The following is a 21148-nucleotide window of genomic DNA, read 5'->3' as shown; positions in this document are numbered from 1 at the left end:
ACGCTAATATTTTTTGTTACGATTTCTGCTTTTATATAGATCTTTTCAAATCATTTGTTGTGTCTTTTTCTTACTTAAAGCTAGGATATTTGAGAAGTTTTTTTTCTATTCGCTACTTTTAAAAATACAACTTTTACCTAATCCCCTTATTCTTTTTTTTCTTCCAGTTCTTTTTTTTTTCAGGCTGCATGTACTGACCCCCTTTGAACAATGATGAAATTAGTATGTTTCTACTTCTTCCTATCTTAAATTTTTTTGGGTATATTTAAGTATAAATATATAAACAAGTATTCTTATTTCTTGGTGTGTAATCTTTACATGATATCTTTGGTTTAGGTAATAAAAGTGTACATACACTCCCTTTCTCTTGGGTCATTAAAATAATCTTTTTATAGGTGGTATTTTGCGATGATTTCTGTGTCTGGAGTCTTCTCGGTCACGTTCTCTGTTATATTTGCCTATGTAGCTGATGTCACTCAGGAGCACGAGCGAAGTACAGCTTATGGATGGGTAAGATAATAGACTATATTTTTTTCCCCAGAGTAGTAATTAAGAATATATTAGACATTCACTGGAAAGTGAGTGTATTAGTCCTTTCTTGCACTGCTATAGAGAAATATCTGAGACTGGGTAATTTATAAAGAAAAGAGGTTGAATTGTCTCACGGTTCTGCAGGCTATACAGGAAGCATAGAGCCTTCTGCTTCTGGGGAGGCCTCAGGGAGCTTTTACTCATGATGGAAGGCAGAGCTGGAGCAGGCATCTTCACATGACCAGAGTAGGAGGAAGAGAGGGCGAAGGGGGAGGTACTTAACACACTTTTAAATGGACCAGATCTCACAAGAACTCGCTCACTATTACAGGCAAGGGAGGCGGTGCTAAACCATTCATGAGAAACTGCCCTCATGATCCAGTCACCCTCTACAAGGCCCCACCTTCAACATTGGGGATTAAAAAAAAAAAAAATTAGTCTGATTTGTTTGTTGTTATCAGATCCCCTGAAGAACGTTAAACGTTAAGCCATCAAGGTACACAGGTCTTTGTGCACCTAATTTGAATTGGAGACATGCTGAACCTCAGCAATGTTAATCCATTGTTACCCTATTGACTCTCTTGGTGGTTGTGTGTTTTGGACATACATTTGGAAGGTGGTAGGTAGAAAAGGACTACATTGAATCATTCATCAAATAGTTGCTCAATAACAAAAGTTATAGGAGACCTTTTTTCTGATAATTTCACATCAGTGTTTCTAATTTTCTCGGGCATGCTAATGGTGTTATGGTTATGTAGAAGAAAGACTTGTTAAAAGATGGCTGAAGCATTTTACATCAATGTCAGGACTCTGCAAGTTACTTTCAGATGGTTCATCAGGGAAGATAGCATAGCATGTGGATGTGGATGTGGATATGGATGCACATGTGTGGGCATACACCTGAACCTGTGAGACATGAAGTATGCTTTGTATTCTCCCATCTTGCTCTGTGTTTGAAAATTTTCAGAATAAAAAGATGGAAGAAGAAAGATGATCTGACTAAGTTGTGGGAAATAGTTGGGAGATTGAATAGTAGGGAGATTGAATGCCCGAAACTCAGGTTATTTAATCTCCTTTTCCTGGGTCTTTTTCTTTTAAATCTACTTCGGGGAGTAGAGTAAGTTCTCATTCATTGCTGACTGAATGAATAACTTCCTGAATCAATGATGGGCATATAAATGAGTTACTACTGTTCCACAAAACACAACAATTTTTACTTTGTTGGCTTCAGACATAAGTAGTTTGAAAACTACTCTTTCATCCCCACTTGTGACTCTTTTACCTTCTCTTTCTCTTTGCTTCTTCTCTCCATTCCTGAATGTCCCCTTCATGCCATGCCCTAAATCAGGGGCATCTCCAGAGTCGTGGTGGAGGAGGACAGAGATAGAAGCTGATAGGAAGTCTTCAAAGAAGGCAGGATTTTGGGCTCACTCATGAACACCAAAAAGAAAAAAAACTCCCCCTGAAACCCGAAAAATTAACAAACAGAAAGCCCCCCCAAAAACAAAAAAAGAAAGGAGGTTGTTCATGTTCAAGTTGTGCCCATAAAGCTTGGCCAACAGAGTAGTGGGGGATGGCTTTCTTCTACAGCATGGGAACTACCTGTTGAGATACTCATTTTTCTGCAATTTTATTGGATTTTGTTCCTCACAGCTGGAAAACCATTCACACAGCTGTTGTGCTAAGCAGTAGTAGTTTCAGGAAAGATTTCAGAGAGAGAGTTCTAACCAGTAGTGCCTGTGACTTAATTATCCTCTCCAGCTCAGCTCCTCATTGTATAATGGCAGTTAGGATTAATGTCTGCTCATAGGGGCATTGAGAGAAATCGGTGAATGTGCATATCCAGACTGAGACAACACTCAGTTGAAGTGTGCTCCCAGCCAACTAAGCAACTCGGCATGCAAGGCCGCCTGGATTGCAGTCTACTTATCTTCCAGATATAGGAGAATTTGTTGCCCATTAATTACTGGATATGTCAGTCAAGTTCTAAGGAGCATTTTGAGACCCATTAAAGAACAATATAAAATATATGCACCTTCCTTACTGAAACTTCTTCAGTAAACTAAGAAAATGGTAATTATTTCAGGACTGCAGCAATGATTAGTCATATTAATAAGTGAGTTAACACTAAGAGTTTGTTGTGGTGAAGCCATTCTTTACATTTATTCATCAGAGTTGTATTGAATGTTAAGTAAAAGAGGAGTTTAGATAAAAACACAAACTAAGCAAGTAGGCTACTTTAGGCTTTAAGATAGACATATTTTGCATAGAATTTCATGAGGCCATAGACTCTTTCATACCTGAAGATGCTGCAGCAGTGCTCCCATAGCACCCAAGGATGCTGCAGCAATGCCTCCTTAACACCTGAGAAGAGTGTAGGAATGTTCCCATAACTGTTTGCATGTTGTTGCAGTTTATAATGCAGTTATTTGGTTACCCTGATGTTCTTGAATAAAGCAGGAAGACCTGAGAGCAAGAGCTTTGTCTTCTTCATCTGGTACATAGTAAATACTCAGTAAATATTGAATGGTTTCTGTTCCCCAAGTTGGAATTCTCCACATTCTTTTATCCCTCCAAAAACGTTTGATTTTTAGCTTTTGTAGTACTTTTAGTATGATACTAATTTCGGATATATTGTGTTTTTATATTCAGTTGGGAGATGATGGATAAAAAATGTCATTGGCTTGCCAGAATTCTTGTGATTTCTAATAAAATCGATTAGAAGTTTAAAAAGCTAACTTATAGATATGCTTTTGACATTTAGTGTGGAATTACAATTTGGAGTTTGCCCAGTAAGCATCTGAACATTCAGCTTGTGTTCTAAAATAAAGCAGACATTTCACATGCTTATAGGAGTGCAGTGTGCAGGGGCTCACTCTGGCTTCAGGTTGTGGGTGTGCTCAGCTGACTCTGTGGTCTTTATCTGGACAGGGTCAGGTGGTGGCAAGAGAGACAGAAATCTACATCTGTCTAGTCAAAAAGCTTCAACTTCCATCTTAACAAATTCTTTTTTGTTGTTATGGGTTTTTTTACTAAGAATAACAGAGGGTTTTCCTCCCCTCTCAATGCTAATGAAATGACCACCAAATGATAAAATATTTAAACAGTGCAGTATTTTTAGAAGATGAAATCAAGCACAGTCCCTGAGTAATTTGTGGATTTTATCAGTCCTGCAGGAATTTTTTTTAATACTTTCTCACATCCCCAGCCCCCAGTTAAAGAGGATCAAAGAGCTGATGTTTTATTTGTGGGGAAGGTTTTTACAGTTTTTATTTTTAATAAGATAATCATTTTTTACTCTTGTAGCTCTGCAGGATATCTTCAGTTAGTTAATAGTTTGTGAACACATTCTTAAAAGAAAATCATTTAAGAACACATTCTTAAAAGAAAATCATTTAAGAACACATTCTTAAATGAAAATTCTCTTTCATTCTTAAAATTTATATGCAACACATTTTTTTTGTCTTACTTAAAGCCAGGAAAGCATGGCTGCAGGTATGCACCTGTGGGATCCTGGTTGAATGTGCTTTCCTGAAGGTGTGCACCTGCAGTAGGAGGGATCTGGGTAAGGATATGCTTTTCCCACAGGTCTCAGCCACCTTTGCGGCTAGTCTCGTCAGCAGCCCAGCCATTGGAGCATATCTTTCTGCCAGTTACGGAGACAGCCTCGTTGTGCTGGTGGCCACAGTGGTGGCTCTTCTGGACATCTGCTTCATCTTAGTGGCTGTTCCAGAATCTCTGCCTGAGAAAATGAGACCAGTTTCCTGGGGAGCTCAGATTTCTTGGAAACAAGCAGATCCTTTTGCGGTAAATAAAAATATTGAAATATTTACTTTCCTAAATGTCTTTTTAAGCCAAGCAAATATATATGTATAGCCTCAAGGATCCTAGCAGTTGTTGACTCATTTCTTTATCTAGTAAAAATAGAAAAAAAAAATTAATTGCAAGTAAAGGATTTAGTGTTTGTATTAAGAAATACATAGAATTGGTACTTAAGCAATTAGGGAAGAGAGAAAATGTCTAGCTAATTCTTGAGAGTTTGGGAAGAAAACTCCTTTTTGCATGGCTGTTTTCATCCTTTTTAAACAAAATTAAGCGAAAGTGGTCATTTTCACTCATTTTAACTCAAAAAGGATAAATGCCTTTGGTTTGAATTAGTTATTTTAATTTTGACCAGAGACATTGAATTTGTATGTTACAGATTGAATATTGTTTTTTCTTTTCTTTTCTTTTCTTTTTTTTTTTTATTGAGACAGAGTCTCTCTCTGTCACCTGGACTGGAGTGCAGTGGCACGAGCTCGGCTCACTGCAGCCTCAGACTCTCGGGTTCAAGTGATTCTTCTGCCTCAGCCTCCCAAGTAGCTGGGACTACAGGCATGCACCACTACGCCCAGCTAATTTTTCTATTTGTAGTAGAGACGGGGTTTCACCATATTGGTCAGGCTGGTCTTGAACTCCTGACTTAGTGATCCGCCCACCTCGTCCTTCCAAAGTGCGCTAGGCGCCCGGCCTGAATATTGTTTTCTATAATATGTCCCTCACTTTCTCTTTTCTTCCCTCCCTTCTTCCCTCCCTCCTTCCCTCCCTCTTTCCCTCTCTCTCTTCTCTTCTCCTCCACCCTCTTCTCTTTTTTTTTTTTTTTTTTGGCATGGGAAGGTGATGTGTCACAAAACTGGAAAAAGTATCTTACCTCTTACCTTCTGTCTGCCTTACCTGGTTTGAAATTGTTCTTGGGGAAAAAAATATATATTTGTAGACAAAAAAGGAACCAGAGGTTTGTTTGGTTTTTGCTCTTTGTTCTCCAAGTTTACCTTTTAGAAAAATTCATATAATAAGAAAACTAATCAGAAATTATTTTTTCTAAAATAACCCCGAGAGTATGACCTAGGGACCCTGCCTGTTCTATTACTGTCACAGTGTCAGACACCAAAATAAATATTTAGAGAAGGAAGCCGGTACTGGGCTTGGGAGCCAGCGGGTTAGGGTTCCCACCTTCTTTTGTAGTGATCAAGCTATGCATGGAAGCTCCTCTGTGAAGTGGAGCTACTGTGGCTTACTTTTCAGGGCCATTGTGAGGATTACTGTTAATGTGTGTAAATTAACTAGCCTAGTGTCTGTTGGGTAGCAGAGTCTTAATAACATGAGCTGCTTTTGCTATTAATTACATAAAAGCTATGGTCTGATGACCTAGAAGCTCTGCAGCACTTTCCACTCCTTTTATAACAACATACCTTTTGGTTCTATTCAACAATCCTATATATGTAAGAAGGATTTTTCAACAAGATTGTAACATTCCACAAGTTCTTACCAGTTTGACCCTAAGGCTGGAGCATACTTATTTGTCTGCCAGATTTGCAGGTAAATTGAACATGAACACTTTGAAGAATAGAGTCAATTTACATATAAGGAAACTTCTATACTGAATATGGCTTTAAAGAAGTTACATTATGAAGCAAGAGAAGTGATTTTCTTAAAAGGTTCTATAAGAATATATTTCCAGAATCTGTTTATAGGAGGTTCAGGATCTGTTCAGGGATTTGAATCAGTTTGTTAACAAAGATGAGTGTTTTTTTTCTTTTGTTTTGTTTTGTTTTAGCTATACGATTTGAAATACATACCTCTGAAATTAAGACTTGTAACTTCCTCAGAGAGATGGTGATATATTTAATATTAAGGTTTACCTTCTTTTATTAATGATTTGCCTTTTGTTATTCATCTTAATAGATCAAAATAATGAAGCTAATGTTCCAGAACATTGGCAACATTAATGTGTATTGGCATTTTAAATGTGTTCTTTCTGCTTATTCTCAGTCATTGAAGAAAGTTGGAAAAGATTCTACTGTCTTACTAATCTGCATCACCGTGTTTCTTTCATACCTTCCTGAAGCTGGACAGTATTCAAGTTTTTTTCTTTATCTCAGGCAGGTGAGTAGTGAGTGGCTAGTAGCCTTTCAATACCAGGAAAATCAAAGATGGAGATTTGTCTAAAGATATTTTGAGAAAACCACTGCAGAGAAAAAAACATGAACTTGCTTGTAGTTATGAATGTAGGTGCTGACATATAATTGGTAAACAGGGCACCTTTAATGCAGTGATGATTTAAAATATAGTAAGATTATTATTGTGGGTTTTTTTTTTTCCCCATGAGAATCAGAATTAGCAAAAACATTTTTTATTTTTGAGATGGAATTTCACTCTTGTCCCCCAGGCTGGAGTGCAGTGGCGTGATCTCAGCTCACTGCAACCTCCGCCTCCTGGGTTCAAGTGATTTTATGCCTCAGCCTCACAAGTAGCTGGAATTACAGATGTGCACCACCACACCCAGCTAATTTTTGTATTTTTAGTAGAGATGGGGTTTCACCATGTCAGCCAGTCTGGTCTTGAACTCCTGACCTCAGGTGATCTGCTCGCCTGGGACTCCCAAAGTGCTAGGATTACTGGCGTAAGCCACCTCACCTGGCCTGTTTTTTGTTTTTTTTCTGACTATTTTTCTAGAGCAGTTTTAGGTTCATAGCGAAATTAAGAGTAAGATACAGAAATTTCCCATATATCCCCTACCCCCACACATGCATAGCCTCCTCCACTGTGAGCATCTCCTACCAGGGTGGTACATTTTTACAACTGATTAACCTACACTGCCAAATTATCTTAACATAAAGTCCATGGTTTATATTAGGGTTCATGCTTAGTGTTGTACATTCTATGGATTTGGACAAATGTATGAAGACATGATAACATGTATCCACTCTTACAGTATCACACAGTGAATTTTCACTGCAAAAATCTATTGTGTTCTGCCGGTTCATCTCTCCCTCCACCGCCAACTCCTGGAAACCACTGATCTCTTTATTGTCTCCATAGTTTTGTCTTTTTCATACAATATGTAGCCTTTTCAGATTGGTTTCTTTCACTTAATAATATGCATTTAAGGTTTCTTCGTGTCTTTCATGGCTTGATAGCTCATTTTGTTTTTGGCATTTGTTTGGATTTACCAGTTTATCCATTCACCAACTGGGGGACACTTTGCTTGCTTCCAAGTTTTGGCAATTGTGCATAAAGCTATTGTAACATTCATGTACTGTAATATTTTAAATCTTTAATAATATCTATTAAATTTCACAGAGAGGTAAAACTTATTTCACACGTGCCTTTAGCCCAGGTCTGACTGAAGCCAGCTTGCTGAAACGTCTTCAGTATGTCATAGCTCAACTGCTGCTGTAGACTTCACGGGGACTCACAAGCAATAATCAAAATCTTCCCTCTCTGGAGTCTTTTACACTTTGAAAATTTATACCCTATTTTGTCCCCCAAAACATGTAATTGACTTAAGGCAATTAAAAAAAAAAAGAAAACCAAAAACTTCCCCTTTTCATCTGTACTTCAGGTCTTTGGGATTGCTCAGACCTAAGTTGTCTTTCCATTGTATCCTGTGGTCTTCTACTGATTTCATTGGAAGGCAGGCCTTTTCCTAACAGTTTACTTTCACAGAGCAAGCTTCCTCCTAAGATAATTTCCTCCTTTTCTGGTGATATTTAAAAATGAAGTATGTTAAATTCTTCATACTGAAAGTTTTCCTGAGCATATGGGACTAATATTTTATGTGGTAGCATATAAATAAAACCTTTTCAGGCTTTTGTTTGTTTGTTTTTCGAGACAGTCTCACTCTGTTGCCCAGGCTTGAGTGCAGTGGTGTGATCTTGGCTCACTGCAGCCTCCATCTCCTGGGTTAAAGTAGTTTTCATACCCCGGCATCCCAAGTATCTGAGATTATAGGCATGCACCATCATACTTTGCTAATTTTTGTATTTTTAGTAGAGACAGGGTTTCACCATGTTGTTCAGGCTAGTTTTGAACTCCTGGTCTCAAGTGATCTGCCTTCCTCAGCTTCTCAAAGTGCTAGGATTACAGGTGTGAGCCACCACACCTGACCTTTTCCAGGCATTTCTCTTTTGCTCATTTTTAGTGGTTGGATGGAGATGTAGAGGGGAAAAATGGCAAGAGAATGTAGAAAATTATTCTTGCATTTCAGTTAATTGGTGTATTGCATTAAATATGCATTTAACACAAAAAATAATGGAAGAAAGCTAAAAAAAATCTCTTTATATAGGTAATAAACAACTATGACTATTTTATTATTCTAGCTTTTTTCCTACATGTATACTCATATCACCACCACCATCAGTTATGACAAATCAGAATCATTCCATGTTATTTTATATTGGTGCTGGCTGCCAAGAACAATTAACATACTCACATTTTAGTTAAATTTGCATGTGATATTTGAAGATCATAGATTTGATAAATAACTTGTATCCAGAATACATGTAGAACTCTTATAATAAAAGACACAATAACATCTTACAAAAACTCAACAATAAAGAGACAATTCAGTTTCAAGATAGGCAAAGGATTTTGCAGAGAAGATCTACGAAAGGCCAATAAGCACAGGAAAAGATAACATTAGCTGTCAAGGAAATGAAAGTCATGCCAACAATGAGATACCATTTCACATGTACTAGGATAGCTATAATCAAAAAGACAGACAACGATGTGGAGAAATCGGAACCCTCATATATGCTGGTGAGAATGTAAAATGGTGCAGCTGCTGTAGAAAAGAGCCTGGCAGTTCCTCAAAATGTTCAACATAGAGTTACCATATGACTCAGCAAATCTACTTCTAGGTATATATACCCATGAGACATGAAAACACACTTCTGCACAGAAACTTATATACAGATTATTATTCACAATGGCCAGAAAGTATAATCAGCCCAAATGTTCATCAGCTAATGAATGGATTAACAAATATAGTATAGCCATACATTAGAATGTTAATTATTCAGGAGTGAAAAGCAATGAAGTACTGATATGCTACAACATGGGTGAACCTTGAAGTCATGCTCAGAGATGCCAGTTGTGAAAGACTGCATATTATAAGATTTCATTTATATGAAATGCCCAGAATAGGCAAGTCCATAGGGACTAAATTGTTGGAGGAAGGGTAGGTGAGGGGAGTAGAACTCCTAATGGCTGCTATGTTTCTCTGAAGACTAATGAAAATCACTTTGTGTTGATGATTGCCCAACTCTTTGGATACACTTACACACTTAAAATGGATGAATTGGCCAAGCATGGTGGCTCACGCCTGTAATCCCAGCACTTTGGGAGGCTGAGGCGGGCAGATCACGAGGTCAAGAGATCGAGACCATCCTGGCCATGGTGAAACCCTGTTTCTACTAAAAATACAAAAATTAGCCGGGTGTGGTGGCACACGCCTGTGGTCCCAACTACTCGGGAGCCTGAGGCAGAAGAACCGCTTGAATCCAGGAGGTGGAGGTTGCAGTGAGCCAAGACTGCGCCACTGCACTCCAGCCTGGCAACAGAGCAAGACTCCGTCTCAAAAAACAAAACAAAACAAAAAATGGATGAATTGTATGGTATTTAAATTCTATCTTAAAGGTCTTTAACGAAAAAATATATTTACAAATAAAGGCTGAGAAATAATCCCTAAATCTACATTTTCCAGTTCTAATTTTTAAAACTGCATTTGATTAGATAGTAACAAAATGTTAATGTCAGCAGCACTGGATTGGCCATCAGAGATTCTAGCCCTAGGTCTTTTCATTAGCCAGTTACATGCCTGGAAGCAAGACACTCATTTATGAAATGAGAATAATGTATATAATTCAATCTCACAATTTTTAAGATCCTTTTCCTGAATTTTATAGAATTTCAATATAGGGCAAAATAATATAACTTTTAAAAAACTTGATATTTGAGACTTAAAAATTGTGGGCATTTCAGAGATACTGTTAAGGTTAGAGGCTTAGAAATCATTGCCAGGTTACTTTGCGTGCTTATTAGAATCACCATGGGAGCTTTTAAACATAACTGTGCCTGGGTCATAACCCTAGAGAGCCTGATTTAATTGGTCTCCAGTGGTCTTCCAGCATCTCACTGCTCTCCTTACCCCTTGTCATTTCCTCACATGATTTTAATGTGTAGGCTAAGTTGAGAGCCACTGGCTTTGATAATGAGCAATACTGTATTGATAGTCATTTTCTTTTTTTTATTACTTGATATTATTATATTTATCAGTTTGTTGGGAGATAGAGGGCATATAAAGTAACAGGTAGATATATAATAGAAAATCTAAAAAATTTCACAATTACAGTTGTGCCTGCTTATGATGATTTCTTATATCAGTTTTAGATATAAATTACTGGTTACACAGGTTCAGCTTTCAGCACTGTCCTTCTTAATTTGCCACTGGTTTTATGAATTTTCCTCAACTATCCTATCATTGTAATAGAACATAATATTCCTTATTATTTTATAATATCTGTATTACTAAACTATTTTCATTCCATTTCCATAGGTCATAGGTTTTGGATCTGTTAAAATTGCAGCATTCATAGCTATGGTAGGAATTCTGTCTATTGTGGCTCAGGTGAGTATCATTTTATCTATACTTAAAAAATTAAGAAAATCCTGATAACCATAGTTTCACAGGAAGCCACATATAAAACTACAGGGAGATACTCCCTGAACTGCTACCTCAGTCCCTCACCCCTGCTATGGTAACGTCTTGTACAACTATAGTGTAATATCAAATTGAGAATCTGATGTGGATGTAGTCCGTCCACAGAACCATTTCTTCTTATATAATGTATTGAGGTTATAATTTAGGAGAAATTTTTTTTGAAGTTATAATTTAGGAGAAATTTTTTTGTATTTTATTTAAAACAATTTTTAAAAATTATGTTCTAGACCAGGTGGCCCAGCTTGGTGACTGGCATCTACTCCTTCAGCCTTGCCTTCCTGAGCCCTGGGGGCCCTGGCCCCTGATGCTGCTGCCTAAGCTTCCTTGGAAGTCACGGTGGTTCCCCATCCCAGGGCCCTGGGGGCCTCTGGCACCCTCCCCCAACACCGCACTAGCATCATCTGCCATTTAGTGTTTTCTCAGAGAAGATGATTTAGGAGAACTTTAATACAACTTTCTCTGCTTTTTAGAATATTTGTTGTACTCTCTGCTGGGCAAATTCTTTTATTTGCTTTTATACCAACCAAAATAGTGAATAATTATAATCTATCTCTGGATTGTACAATCAACTAGGAAAATGTTTCAGTGTTATTTCAATGTTGAAAAGGAAGTAGAAATGAAAATCGGTAACTGCTTCAACTCCTATTGTCTCCAGGACTGAAGAAATATGAATCAGAACATTAAAATATATTCAATGAGGGCCGGGTGCAGTGGCTCATGCCTGTAATCCCAGCACTTTGGGAGGCCGAGGCAGGTGGATCACCTAGGTCAGGAGTTCCAGCCTGACCAACATAGTGAAACCCTGTCTCTACTAAAAATACAAAAATCAGCTGGGTGTGGTGGCACACTCCTGTAATCCCAGCTACTCAGGAGGCTGAGGCAGGAGAATTGCTTGAACCCAGGAAGCGGAGGTTGCAGGGAGCCAAGATCTTGTCACTGCACTCCAGCCCAGGTGACAGAGCGAGACTCTGTCTGAGAGAGAGAACACACACACACACACACACACAGAGAGAGAGAGAGAGAGAGAGAGAGCATTAAGTATTTCCCCATCTGTTATAAACAGAGTACCAGAAAAGGTGAAGCGTATTGTCCTTAAATTAATTCACTGTGCCCAGACATATTCACTATTTTGTATGGTAATGCCTAGGGGCTGTTTCCCCAAAATGGCTACCAGTGAAGCAAAGCATTCTGTGGTAACCCTCTAAAGGAGAAATGAGAAGGCTGCAAAACTGCTTTATGCAAATACTAGATTTGACAAGGCTAATGGGAATACATCAAGGCAAAGGCTATTTATATTTTTGTTTTTGTTGAAGTGTGTTGCAAATGTAAATTATGTCAACCTTTCAAGTTGATCATTATTTTGATTTTTTACAAAATCAAACATTAGTTAGCTCAGTCATTTTTTTTTTTTTTTTCTTTTTGAGACGGAGTCTCAGTCTGTCACCCATCCTGGAGTGCAGTGGTGTAATCTTAGTGTGCTGCAACCTCTGCTACCTGGGTTCAAGTGATTCTACTGCCTCAGCCTCCTGAGTAGCTGGGACTACAGGTGTGTGCCATCATGCCTGGCTAATTTTTATATTTTTAGTAGAGACAGGGTTTCACTATGCTAGCCAGGCTGGTCTCCAACTCCTGACCTCATGATCTGCCCACCTTGGCCTCCCGAAGTGCTGGGATTACAGGCATGAGCCACCATGCCCAGCCAGCCCAGTCATCTTTTATCCAGCTCCTTTTCAGACTATCCCAACTAGTTATATTTAGCAGAGTATATATTTGTTAAAATCAAACTTATTTCAATCTCAACTTTGTAAAACTTACAGCAGAATCTCTCATATTCTATAAATGTTCAGCAGGAGTTTGCTCTTCACAAATATATAAGTGATTAGTATTTCTCCAAAGAGGCTGAGGCTGTCCCTCTCAATCATGGTAACTGGTGAACAGTTGTAATAATCTTTTGGGAAGTGCCAGCAGAACACCAGGTAGACAGGCTTCTCGGGAAGGAGGCAGAAAGCATGAGCCTCAGGAAGGAGGCAGAAAGCATGAGCCCCAGGTCAGGCTGGGAGCCTCCAACACTCCACCCCTGTAGAGATTCATCAGTACAGTCCAGACTCTGAGGTCACAGATCAGGCAGTGTACCCTTAGGAGGTCCCTGGTCATCAGGGAAGGGTCTTCACACACACAGCTTGTATTTTGATTCTTTGTGTTGATGTGGTTTTTCAGAGTTGTCTCCTTTACTTTGCAGACAGTCTTTCTTAGCATCTTGATGAGATCATTAGGAAATAAGAATACTGTCCTCCTTGGCTTAGGCTTCCAGATGCTCCAGTTAGCCTGGTACGGTTTTGGATCGCAGGCCTGGTAAGCCTCACTCTTAGATTCTCATGAACTGTGAAACAGATACCTCTTAGAGGAGCTTGGGCTGGTTGGGTGTGATGAGAAGGAAGCAAGGGTTATTTTACTGGTTTGTTGTCTTCAAGGTTGCAGAAACCATTAGGCTTTAATTTGGGGAAATGTGGAGCTAGGTAACAGAATTATTTATAAAGACTGCCTTTATGTCACTGGACTTCCATGGGATTGTTCTTTGCCCCAGCCCCCAAATAAAGTTTTATGCCTACTTTTTAAACACATATGCCAATTTTTAGAGACACTGAATACAGTCAAAAGCAAAACAAGAAGATCCAGAAAAATGACTGATTATGGCAAGCTTCACTATCATTAATTATCATTAGCTATCATTAACTGAGTGACCTTGGGGCAATAACATAATCTTTATAAGTCATTTGAGTTAGATGAACACTAAGATTTCTTCCAAAACCATGTGCACTCTGCCGCAGTTATTAATTACTACTACCATACTGATTCCTATAAATGGGAAGGAAGGTCAAAATAAGCTCAGTGGAATAAGGAAAAACAGAAGGAATCATGAGTTCTGTTTTGTTAATATGGCAGGTTTCTCCATGTGCCCGGTGGGAAGATGCAGAAATGTCATCTCCATTTTAGACAGTAGAGCTGGTCCTCACTTTGGACACATAAACAGACAACATAATTTAGAGAAACTAGAATTGCCTTAGTGATCAGTGTTTAGTTTGGGGAGCAAGTACATGTGCCCATTCTGAATTTTGGAATTTCATTTGATCCACTTGCTCTCTCTCTCTCTCTCTTTTGAGAGAGAAGGTCTGGCTCTGTTGCTTAGGCCAGAGTGCCGCAGCACAATCATGGCTTACTGCTTGCCTTGAGCTCCCAGGCTCAAGCGATCCTCCTACCTCGGCCTCCCGAGTAGCTGGAACTATGTACATGTACCACCACTCCAAAGGTTTTTTGTTTTTGTTTTTGTTTTTTTTAGAGACAAAGTCTCATTATGTGGCCCATGCTGATCTTGAACTCCTGGACTCAAGCAGTCCTCCTGCCTTGGCCTCCCAAGGTACTGGGATTACAGTCATGAGCCACTGCCCCTAGCCATCTGTTACTCTACCGGATTAACTTGCTTGATTCTCCTTGTTCTTTTTGATTTTGCTCTTGTGAACTTTGGTTCTGTAACTGATTTAGTCACACTCATGCAGTGTTAAGACTTTGTCATCATGTAAGGTTCCCCCCCCCCCCCCCCCCCAGTAATGACCATCCCAAAGTTGGGGCCTTACTTTACTCACACTTCATACTGATATGTAATTAAGCCTCCTTCATTGAAAGAAGGATAAAGGTCTAAAGAGGGAGGCAGGGTCTGTTTTTCCAGTTGAGGGCACACCATGTTCTGTTGAGAGGTAGCAAACTACGTAGCTCGAGGGCAGTGTGGAAGTGAGCCTCTTAAAGGAAAAATGAAAAATCAGTGGAGAATATGTGGTATTTATAGAAACAAAAGAAATCTTGCAAACTTCATTGAGCTTATGTCTAAAGATGGTAATAGGGAGACCAGGGAGAAGAAGAGTTTCTGAAAGAAGTAAAATGAAGAAACAGAGTTTTCCCGGCCCTTCTGTCCCCATCCCAGGCCATTAAGTGATTAATTTTCTACAATGTGTTGTGTAACCTTTTAGGTTAAAAAAAATGCATTTTTTAAAAAGATGGAAATAATAAAACATAATAGGAGAAAACAGAAGGCATTTGTACTTTTGTCACTGATTGCATTCTGAATAGTGACCTCCTTGAGGCTGACCTGCTGCCTGACCGTGCTTGTCCTGTCTTTGCAGGATGATGTGGGCAGCAGGGACTGTGGCCGCCATGTCTAGCATCACGTTTCCGGCCATCAGTGCCCTCGTCTCTCGGAATGCAGAGTCAGATCAGCAAGGTAAGATCACTGCCCCCTCTGTTTTTCTCCTTCAACTGAGACCTCCTTGCTAGAAGCAGGAGAAGCTCTGGGTTCTCCCCACTGACAGCAGGAGCTGACAGCCATGTGGTCCCTTCTCAAGGATTATACTTACTTTGTCAGATAGGAACATTCTATTTTCCTCTCTTTTATCTTACACTCATATTTTTTAAAGCTGGACTTAGCAGTTCAGATTACTAACAATTAGAAATACATTTTCCCTTTTCAGTTTTGATGCCTCTTTTGTCCTTTAGTGTCACAATTAACCAGACTATAATCACATTTTAACAGATGTCTATTAAATAATGAAATACCAGTTAATCACAAGTTACTGATTTAATTACTTTATTCACTAAACTTTATTTCATTTAGAATAGCCGAAAGTCTGTGAGCTTAATTTAGAAAATAGTTCTTTGAGAGGAGAAAGAAAAAATCTGTGTGGTTGTTGATAATTAGATGTTGAGTGAGAGATGAAATTAAAATTAAGACTGCCATGTGGAAAATAGCATTCCACCATCTAGATCCCTATCCCATCCTTCCCGTGCCTCTGCTTCCCTTCCTGTCCTGTCCTCCCTCCCTCCCTCGCTTCCTCCCTACCACAGGGTCTCACTCTGTCACCCAGGCTGGAATGCAGTAGTGTGATCTTGGCTCACTGCAGCCTCAGCCTCCTGGGCTCAAGTGATTCTCCCAAGTATCAGGGACTAGAGGCATGTACCACCATGCTCAGCTAATTTTTTGTATTTTTAGTAGAGACAAAGTTTCACCATGTTGCCCAGGCTGGTCTCAAACTTCTGGGCTCAATCTGCCTGCCTTGGCCTCTCAAAGTGCTGGGATTATAGGCATGAGCCCCTGTGCCTGGCCTGCTTTCCTTTCTAGCAGTTCCCATGACTAGTTTAATCATCTTCCTTCTCTGACTCCTAATGGCTCACCTCATTGTATTCAGGAAGAAGTAGCAGACAGTTTTAGAGGGAGAAAAGTTTGTGAATGTCTACGAGCCCCTTTTTTTTGATATGGAGTCTCGCTCTGCCTTCAGGCTGGAGTGCAGTGGCACGATCTTGGCTCACTGCAACTTCCGCCTCCCGGGTGCAAGCAAGTCGCCTGCCTCAGCCTCCTGAGTAGCTGGGACTACAGGCACGCACCACCACGCCCAGCTAATTTTTGTATCTTTAGTAGAGACGGGGTTTCACCATGTTGGCCAGGATGGTCTCAATCTCTTGACCTTGTGATCTGCCCACCTCAGCCTCCCAAAGTGCTGGGATTATAGGCGTGAGCCACTGTGCCTGGCCCTAACAGCCCTTTTAAAAGTTTTAGTAAAAAACTATATTGGAAAGCATGGTTTATTCATTGCACTTTTTTTTTTCCATATCAGAACTTAGGTATCTTACTCATATTCATAGTATTAAATATTGTCCCTTGAATACCACAAATTCTGTATGTCACTCCTGGCTACAGGAACTCAGTTGGCTTGTATCCTCAGGGAGGTGCTGCCTCTGAGGTGAAGATGTGAGCCATCCGTGGAGGACTGTAACTACCTTGGGATCTGACAGACACTGTCCTGTCATTTGGGGAATAGATTTTCTTTGACTGTTTTTATATTTCATGTCAATATACATGTTTCTAAATGTCAGCATATAAAAGTTTGGGAACACATTGTATTAGGTTGAATTATATGCTAATATTTTTGATTTACAGAAACATTCATTTCCTATGGTTCAAGCTAATTTTTTTCTTGCTATGTTAGAAAGTAGAGACATTTAGGAATTTGGCACTTCCGGGTTTTCAATGTAGGTCTATAGGGAGAGAGGGCTGGAATACACCTGTGAAGATGGGGTCTGCCTAGTGGGAACTGTTCTGTATTCCTGAGAGCAGTGTTGCCAGAGGTGAAGGGCAAGTTTTTTTGTTGCCAAAGCACCAGTAAATGAGTGGAGCAGGGAAATCTTGGTTGACAGAAAAGTGGAAATTGCCTCAAATGGGACGATATTAAAGTTTTGGATTTTATTTTTTTTCCCACTTTTTAGACAGATCTAGGTGAAATGGGGAATTTAACTCCCCCAAAATTTGGGAAGCATCACTGCCATTTCCTCTCCCTATAGATCTCAGCACAAAAAGTGACGACAACATTAAATGGACATGGTAAAACCAAGAAAACATTTGTGCAATGAATGAAAATAATAGATGAAGTCTTCCTAATCTACTTTCATTAGCATGCTTTCTCCTCAGTCTTGCTGAATTAATGTGAGAAAGTGCTGTTCAGCTGCAAATCTTGAGATGCCTTTCTGAGAAGACTGACTTTCTTCTCTCTGTTCCAATTTAGGAGTTGCCCAGGGGATCATAACTGGAATAAGAGGACTATGCAATGGCCTGGGGCCAGCACTGTATGGCTTCATATTCTACATGTTCCATGTGGAACTGACTGAGTTGGGCCCAAAATTGAATTCTAACAATGTTCCCCTGCAGGTAATTTGGTCATAAGTCTATTTTTGTAACAACAGTTGTGTATGATTATAGCAAAATCTTGTGACCTTAAACTTGGAGGGGATTCTTACCTGTATACTACTATATTTTATTTGACAGCAATAAGTATTTTGTTTATTGCCTCTTGGGATCACGGGGGAATCATTGTAGTGATTTAATATCTTATGTACAAGATATGTCTTAATTTTGTTCAGATTCTGTTTTCACCTAAACAACCACTGTGCTATTCTGTGACTAAGCCCAGGCTAATTAAAATTTGAAATGACTAAAAATCCAGCTAAAAATCGAGTTAGAGTACTTTTTGTACTATTTATTTGAAATTTCTTCCTTGTTTCTTCTAAGCTATGTTTAGTATAGATCTCTATACAAAGCTGGAATTAATGTTTATATACAAAGGTGCATGATCTGAAGTCAGTCATAGGATGGGATTATAGGTAAACAGCTGTTGCTTACAAGCTTACAGGTTTGCTTAAGCTATTTAGAAGTGGTACAAAAAGCAGTAATTAGTTGCCCTCTGTAATATTCCAGACACCAAGCTCTATTAGAATTTGCCTTGACATTTTATGAAACATTTACTTATAAGAATATGATTCACTTTTTGGTGGTGTGTTTTTTTGGGTAATCTAGGAATAATTTGAGTTAAAAAGACTAACTATATTCTTTGTCTCCACTTGTTTTCCACATCCATCAGGGAGCTGTCATCCCAGGCCCGCCATTTTTATTTGGGGCATGTATCGTTCTTATGTCTTTTCTGGTTGCCTTATTCATTCCTGAATACAGTAAAGCCAGTGGAGTTCAAAAACACAGTAACAGCGGCAGCCTGACCAACACCCCAGAACGGGGCAGTGATGAGGACATTGAGCCACTGCTGCAAGACAGTAGCATCTGGGAACTCTCATTTGAGGAGCCTGGGAATCAGTGCACTGAGCTGTAAACTTGGCAGAAAGTGGGATTCTGCATATGCCATCTCTGAGAACCATGGAGGGAGCCACACCACCTGGTGACTTCATGGTGCTTGATGGGAGATGCCAGCGGCATCCTTCAGGGCCAAGTTTGATTAAATACCATGTCCATATTCTGCTCTTCCTCCTCCAGATTTTTTGTTTGTTTTGTTTTTCCCTCTTACATTCTTTTTCCACCCCCCCCCGCCCCGGTTTGTACGTTAGAATAAGGTAAGATTTGAAATACTTCCCTGCAAATAATGTGCAACCCTCAAGGTAAAATTCAAATAGAAAAAGTCATCTCTCTGGTAGAAAGGATGGCTTTCCTGTAATGACTGTGGAGTTAGAGTGACAGCAATCTTTCTATGCCCTTTTCAGCCGAAGGTGCAGAACTATGATGAGTCTGCCATCTCTGGCAAGATTTCAGGTAAAGAATTCCTTCTTAATTTCTACCTTTCTGTTTCTCTGAATCAAGCCCATATGTGTTTACGAGTGGCCACTCTTAAGAGTCACTCAGTATCAGGGATCTATTGTCTTTGTTCAAAGGTCAAATAAAAACCTAGTCTCCTTTTATTCTACTTCCTATTCTTGTCTAGAATGAAACTCAGCATATATATATATATATATAATACTTCTGGACATGAATAATATTGAATAATAATACCTTTACTAGATGAAATAATTTTTTTTTTTTTTTTTTTTTTTTTTGAGACGGAGTTTTGCTCTTGTTACCCAGGCTGGAGTGCAATGGTGCGATCTCGGCTCACCGCAACCTCCGCCTCCTGGGTTCAGGCAATTCTCCTGCCTCAGCCTCCTGAGTAGCTGGGATTACAGGCATGTGCCACCATGCCCAGCTGATTTTTTGTATTAGTAGAGACAGGGTTTCACCATGTTGACCAGGATGGTCTCGATCTCTTGACCTCGTGATCCACCCGCCTCGGCCTCCCAAAGTGCTGGGATTACAGTCTTGAGCCACCGCACCCGGCCGAAAGAAATTTTTATTGCAGACTTAAATCATGTAAAACTCACAACTCAGATTCCTTAACCTCGTGTCCTGGTTAGGTCCAAGGTGATTTTACAGAAGAAAAAAAACACTCAAGCATTCTAGTGGCAACATAGGAGTTGTAGGCTGCTTCTAAGAAAGTTTTTAACAATTTGGAAATTCCTAAATGAAGATGAGAGTTAGTAACTGGATACAAGTGAAGTTTATATCCAAGTTCAGACTCAGGCATTATTATGAGTCATTATTACTTCTTCCCATGTCTTCCAGTCCTACTTCTCGAAGTTTTTCTCATCCATCACACTCCTGCCTTAACTGCTCTGTAGTGTGTATTTGTTTTCAATTCATCTTTATTTCAATCTATTTGTCTGACTTTTGAATCGCATGGGAATACGCTAAGTTCCTTTCTAAAATATGGTTTTATGAAGCTGAGTTTCACGATAAGTGTCTTGCTAATTTTTGAGATGTTTTATGGATTAAGAAAACTTTACAGATTTATATGTATTTTGCTGCACCAGTAAATGGACCATTAACTAGGGCCCACCTTTAACAGCACTCCTTTGAAAGTTTTATAGGTATGAAATATATGTAGATATTTGTAAAGGGTTTTAATTTTTTTCGATGGGGTGCTGTGTAAATCTTGTATTTATAAATGTAATGAAGGTATTGACAGAAAAAAATATATACAACAACTTTTATAAAGGATTGTGTACTGACTGAATACATGTAAAAGAAAATATATTTTGAAACCTGTTCTGTTATGAACAGAGATAAGATATCTTTTTACGATGCTATTGGTTTTTAGGTTAAGCTTCCTAATGCATAATAAATTTACAGTGGATACTTTTATGTCTTTTGTCTTTTTTTTTTTTTTTTTAAAGCAAATAGTACCATTGCTCTTTTGGGTTCTTTGTTGGGTGGCTTTCAATTAAACTGAGTTGTTCGTCCTTCAGCTGATGTAAAAGGTATGTATTTTCAAAAAATTTTTAACAAACTTCTTTCAAAGTCTCCCTTCAAAAACATCATAACAACTACAGATGCTCTTTGACCTACTATGGGGTTCCATCCTGATAAACCCATTGTAAGTTGAAAACATTGTAAGTAAGTTGCAAATGCATTTAATACACCATAGAAGCTTCAGCACTTTTGGTATCAGCATGGTGGAGTATTGGTTGGTTGGTTACCCTCCTGATGGCATGGCGATTGGGAGCTGCAGCTTACTTGCCACTGCTCAGTGTCATGAAAGAGTATCATACCACATATCGCTAGGCTGGGAAAAAAATCAAAATTTGAAGTATAGTTTCTACTGAATGTATATCACTTTTATACTGTCATAAAGTTGGAGACCATCTGTATTTTTATTTTTA

At 39.0% G+C, this 21148-nt stretch overlaps 1 protein-coding gene across 1 annotated transcript in view; it reads left to right on the top strand.

Moving 5' to 3' along the window:
* Positions 1–20630, top strand: part of MFSD14B (major facilitator superfamily domain containing 14B) — a 98349-nt gene extending 77719 nt beyond the window's left edge. The window contains exons 5-12 of the mRNA XM_064361570.1: positions 396–510; positions 4120–4338; positions 6343–6456; positions 10910–10981; positions 13314–13426; positions 15250–15347; positions 17680–17822; positions 18532–20630. Coding sequence (XP_064217640.1) covers positions 396–510; positions 4120–4338; positions 6343–6456; positions 10910–10981; positions 13314–13426; positions 15250–15347; positions 17680–17822; positions 18532–18774 — 1117 coding nt within the window. The 3' untranslated portion in view covers positions 18775–20630. The remainder of the gene's footprint in view (positions 1–395; positions 511–4119; positions 4339–6342; positions 6457–10909; positions 10982–13313; positions 13427–15249; positions 15348–17679; positions 17823–18531) is intronic.
* Positions 20631–21148: the final 518 nt, after the last annotated feature.

The sequence above is a fragment of the Aotus nancymaae genome, unplaced genomic scaffold, assembly GCF_030222135.1.
Source record: "Aotus nancymaae isolate 86718 unplaced genomic scaffold, 86718_ANA_hifiasm-v0.15.2.pri h1tg000041l, whole genome shotgun sequence".
Taxonomy (NCBI): domain Eukaryota; kingdom Metazoa; phylum Chordata; class Mammalia; order Primates; family Aotidae; genus Aotus; species Aotus nancymaae.
This window is presented reverse-complemented; position numbering and strand designations above follow the sequence as displayed.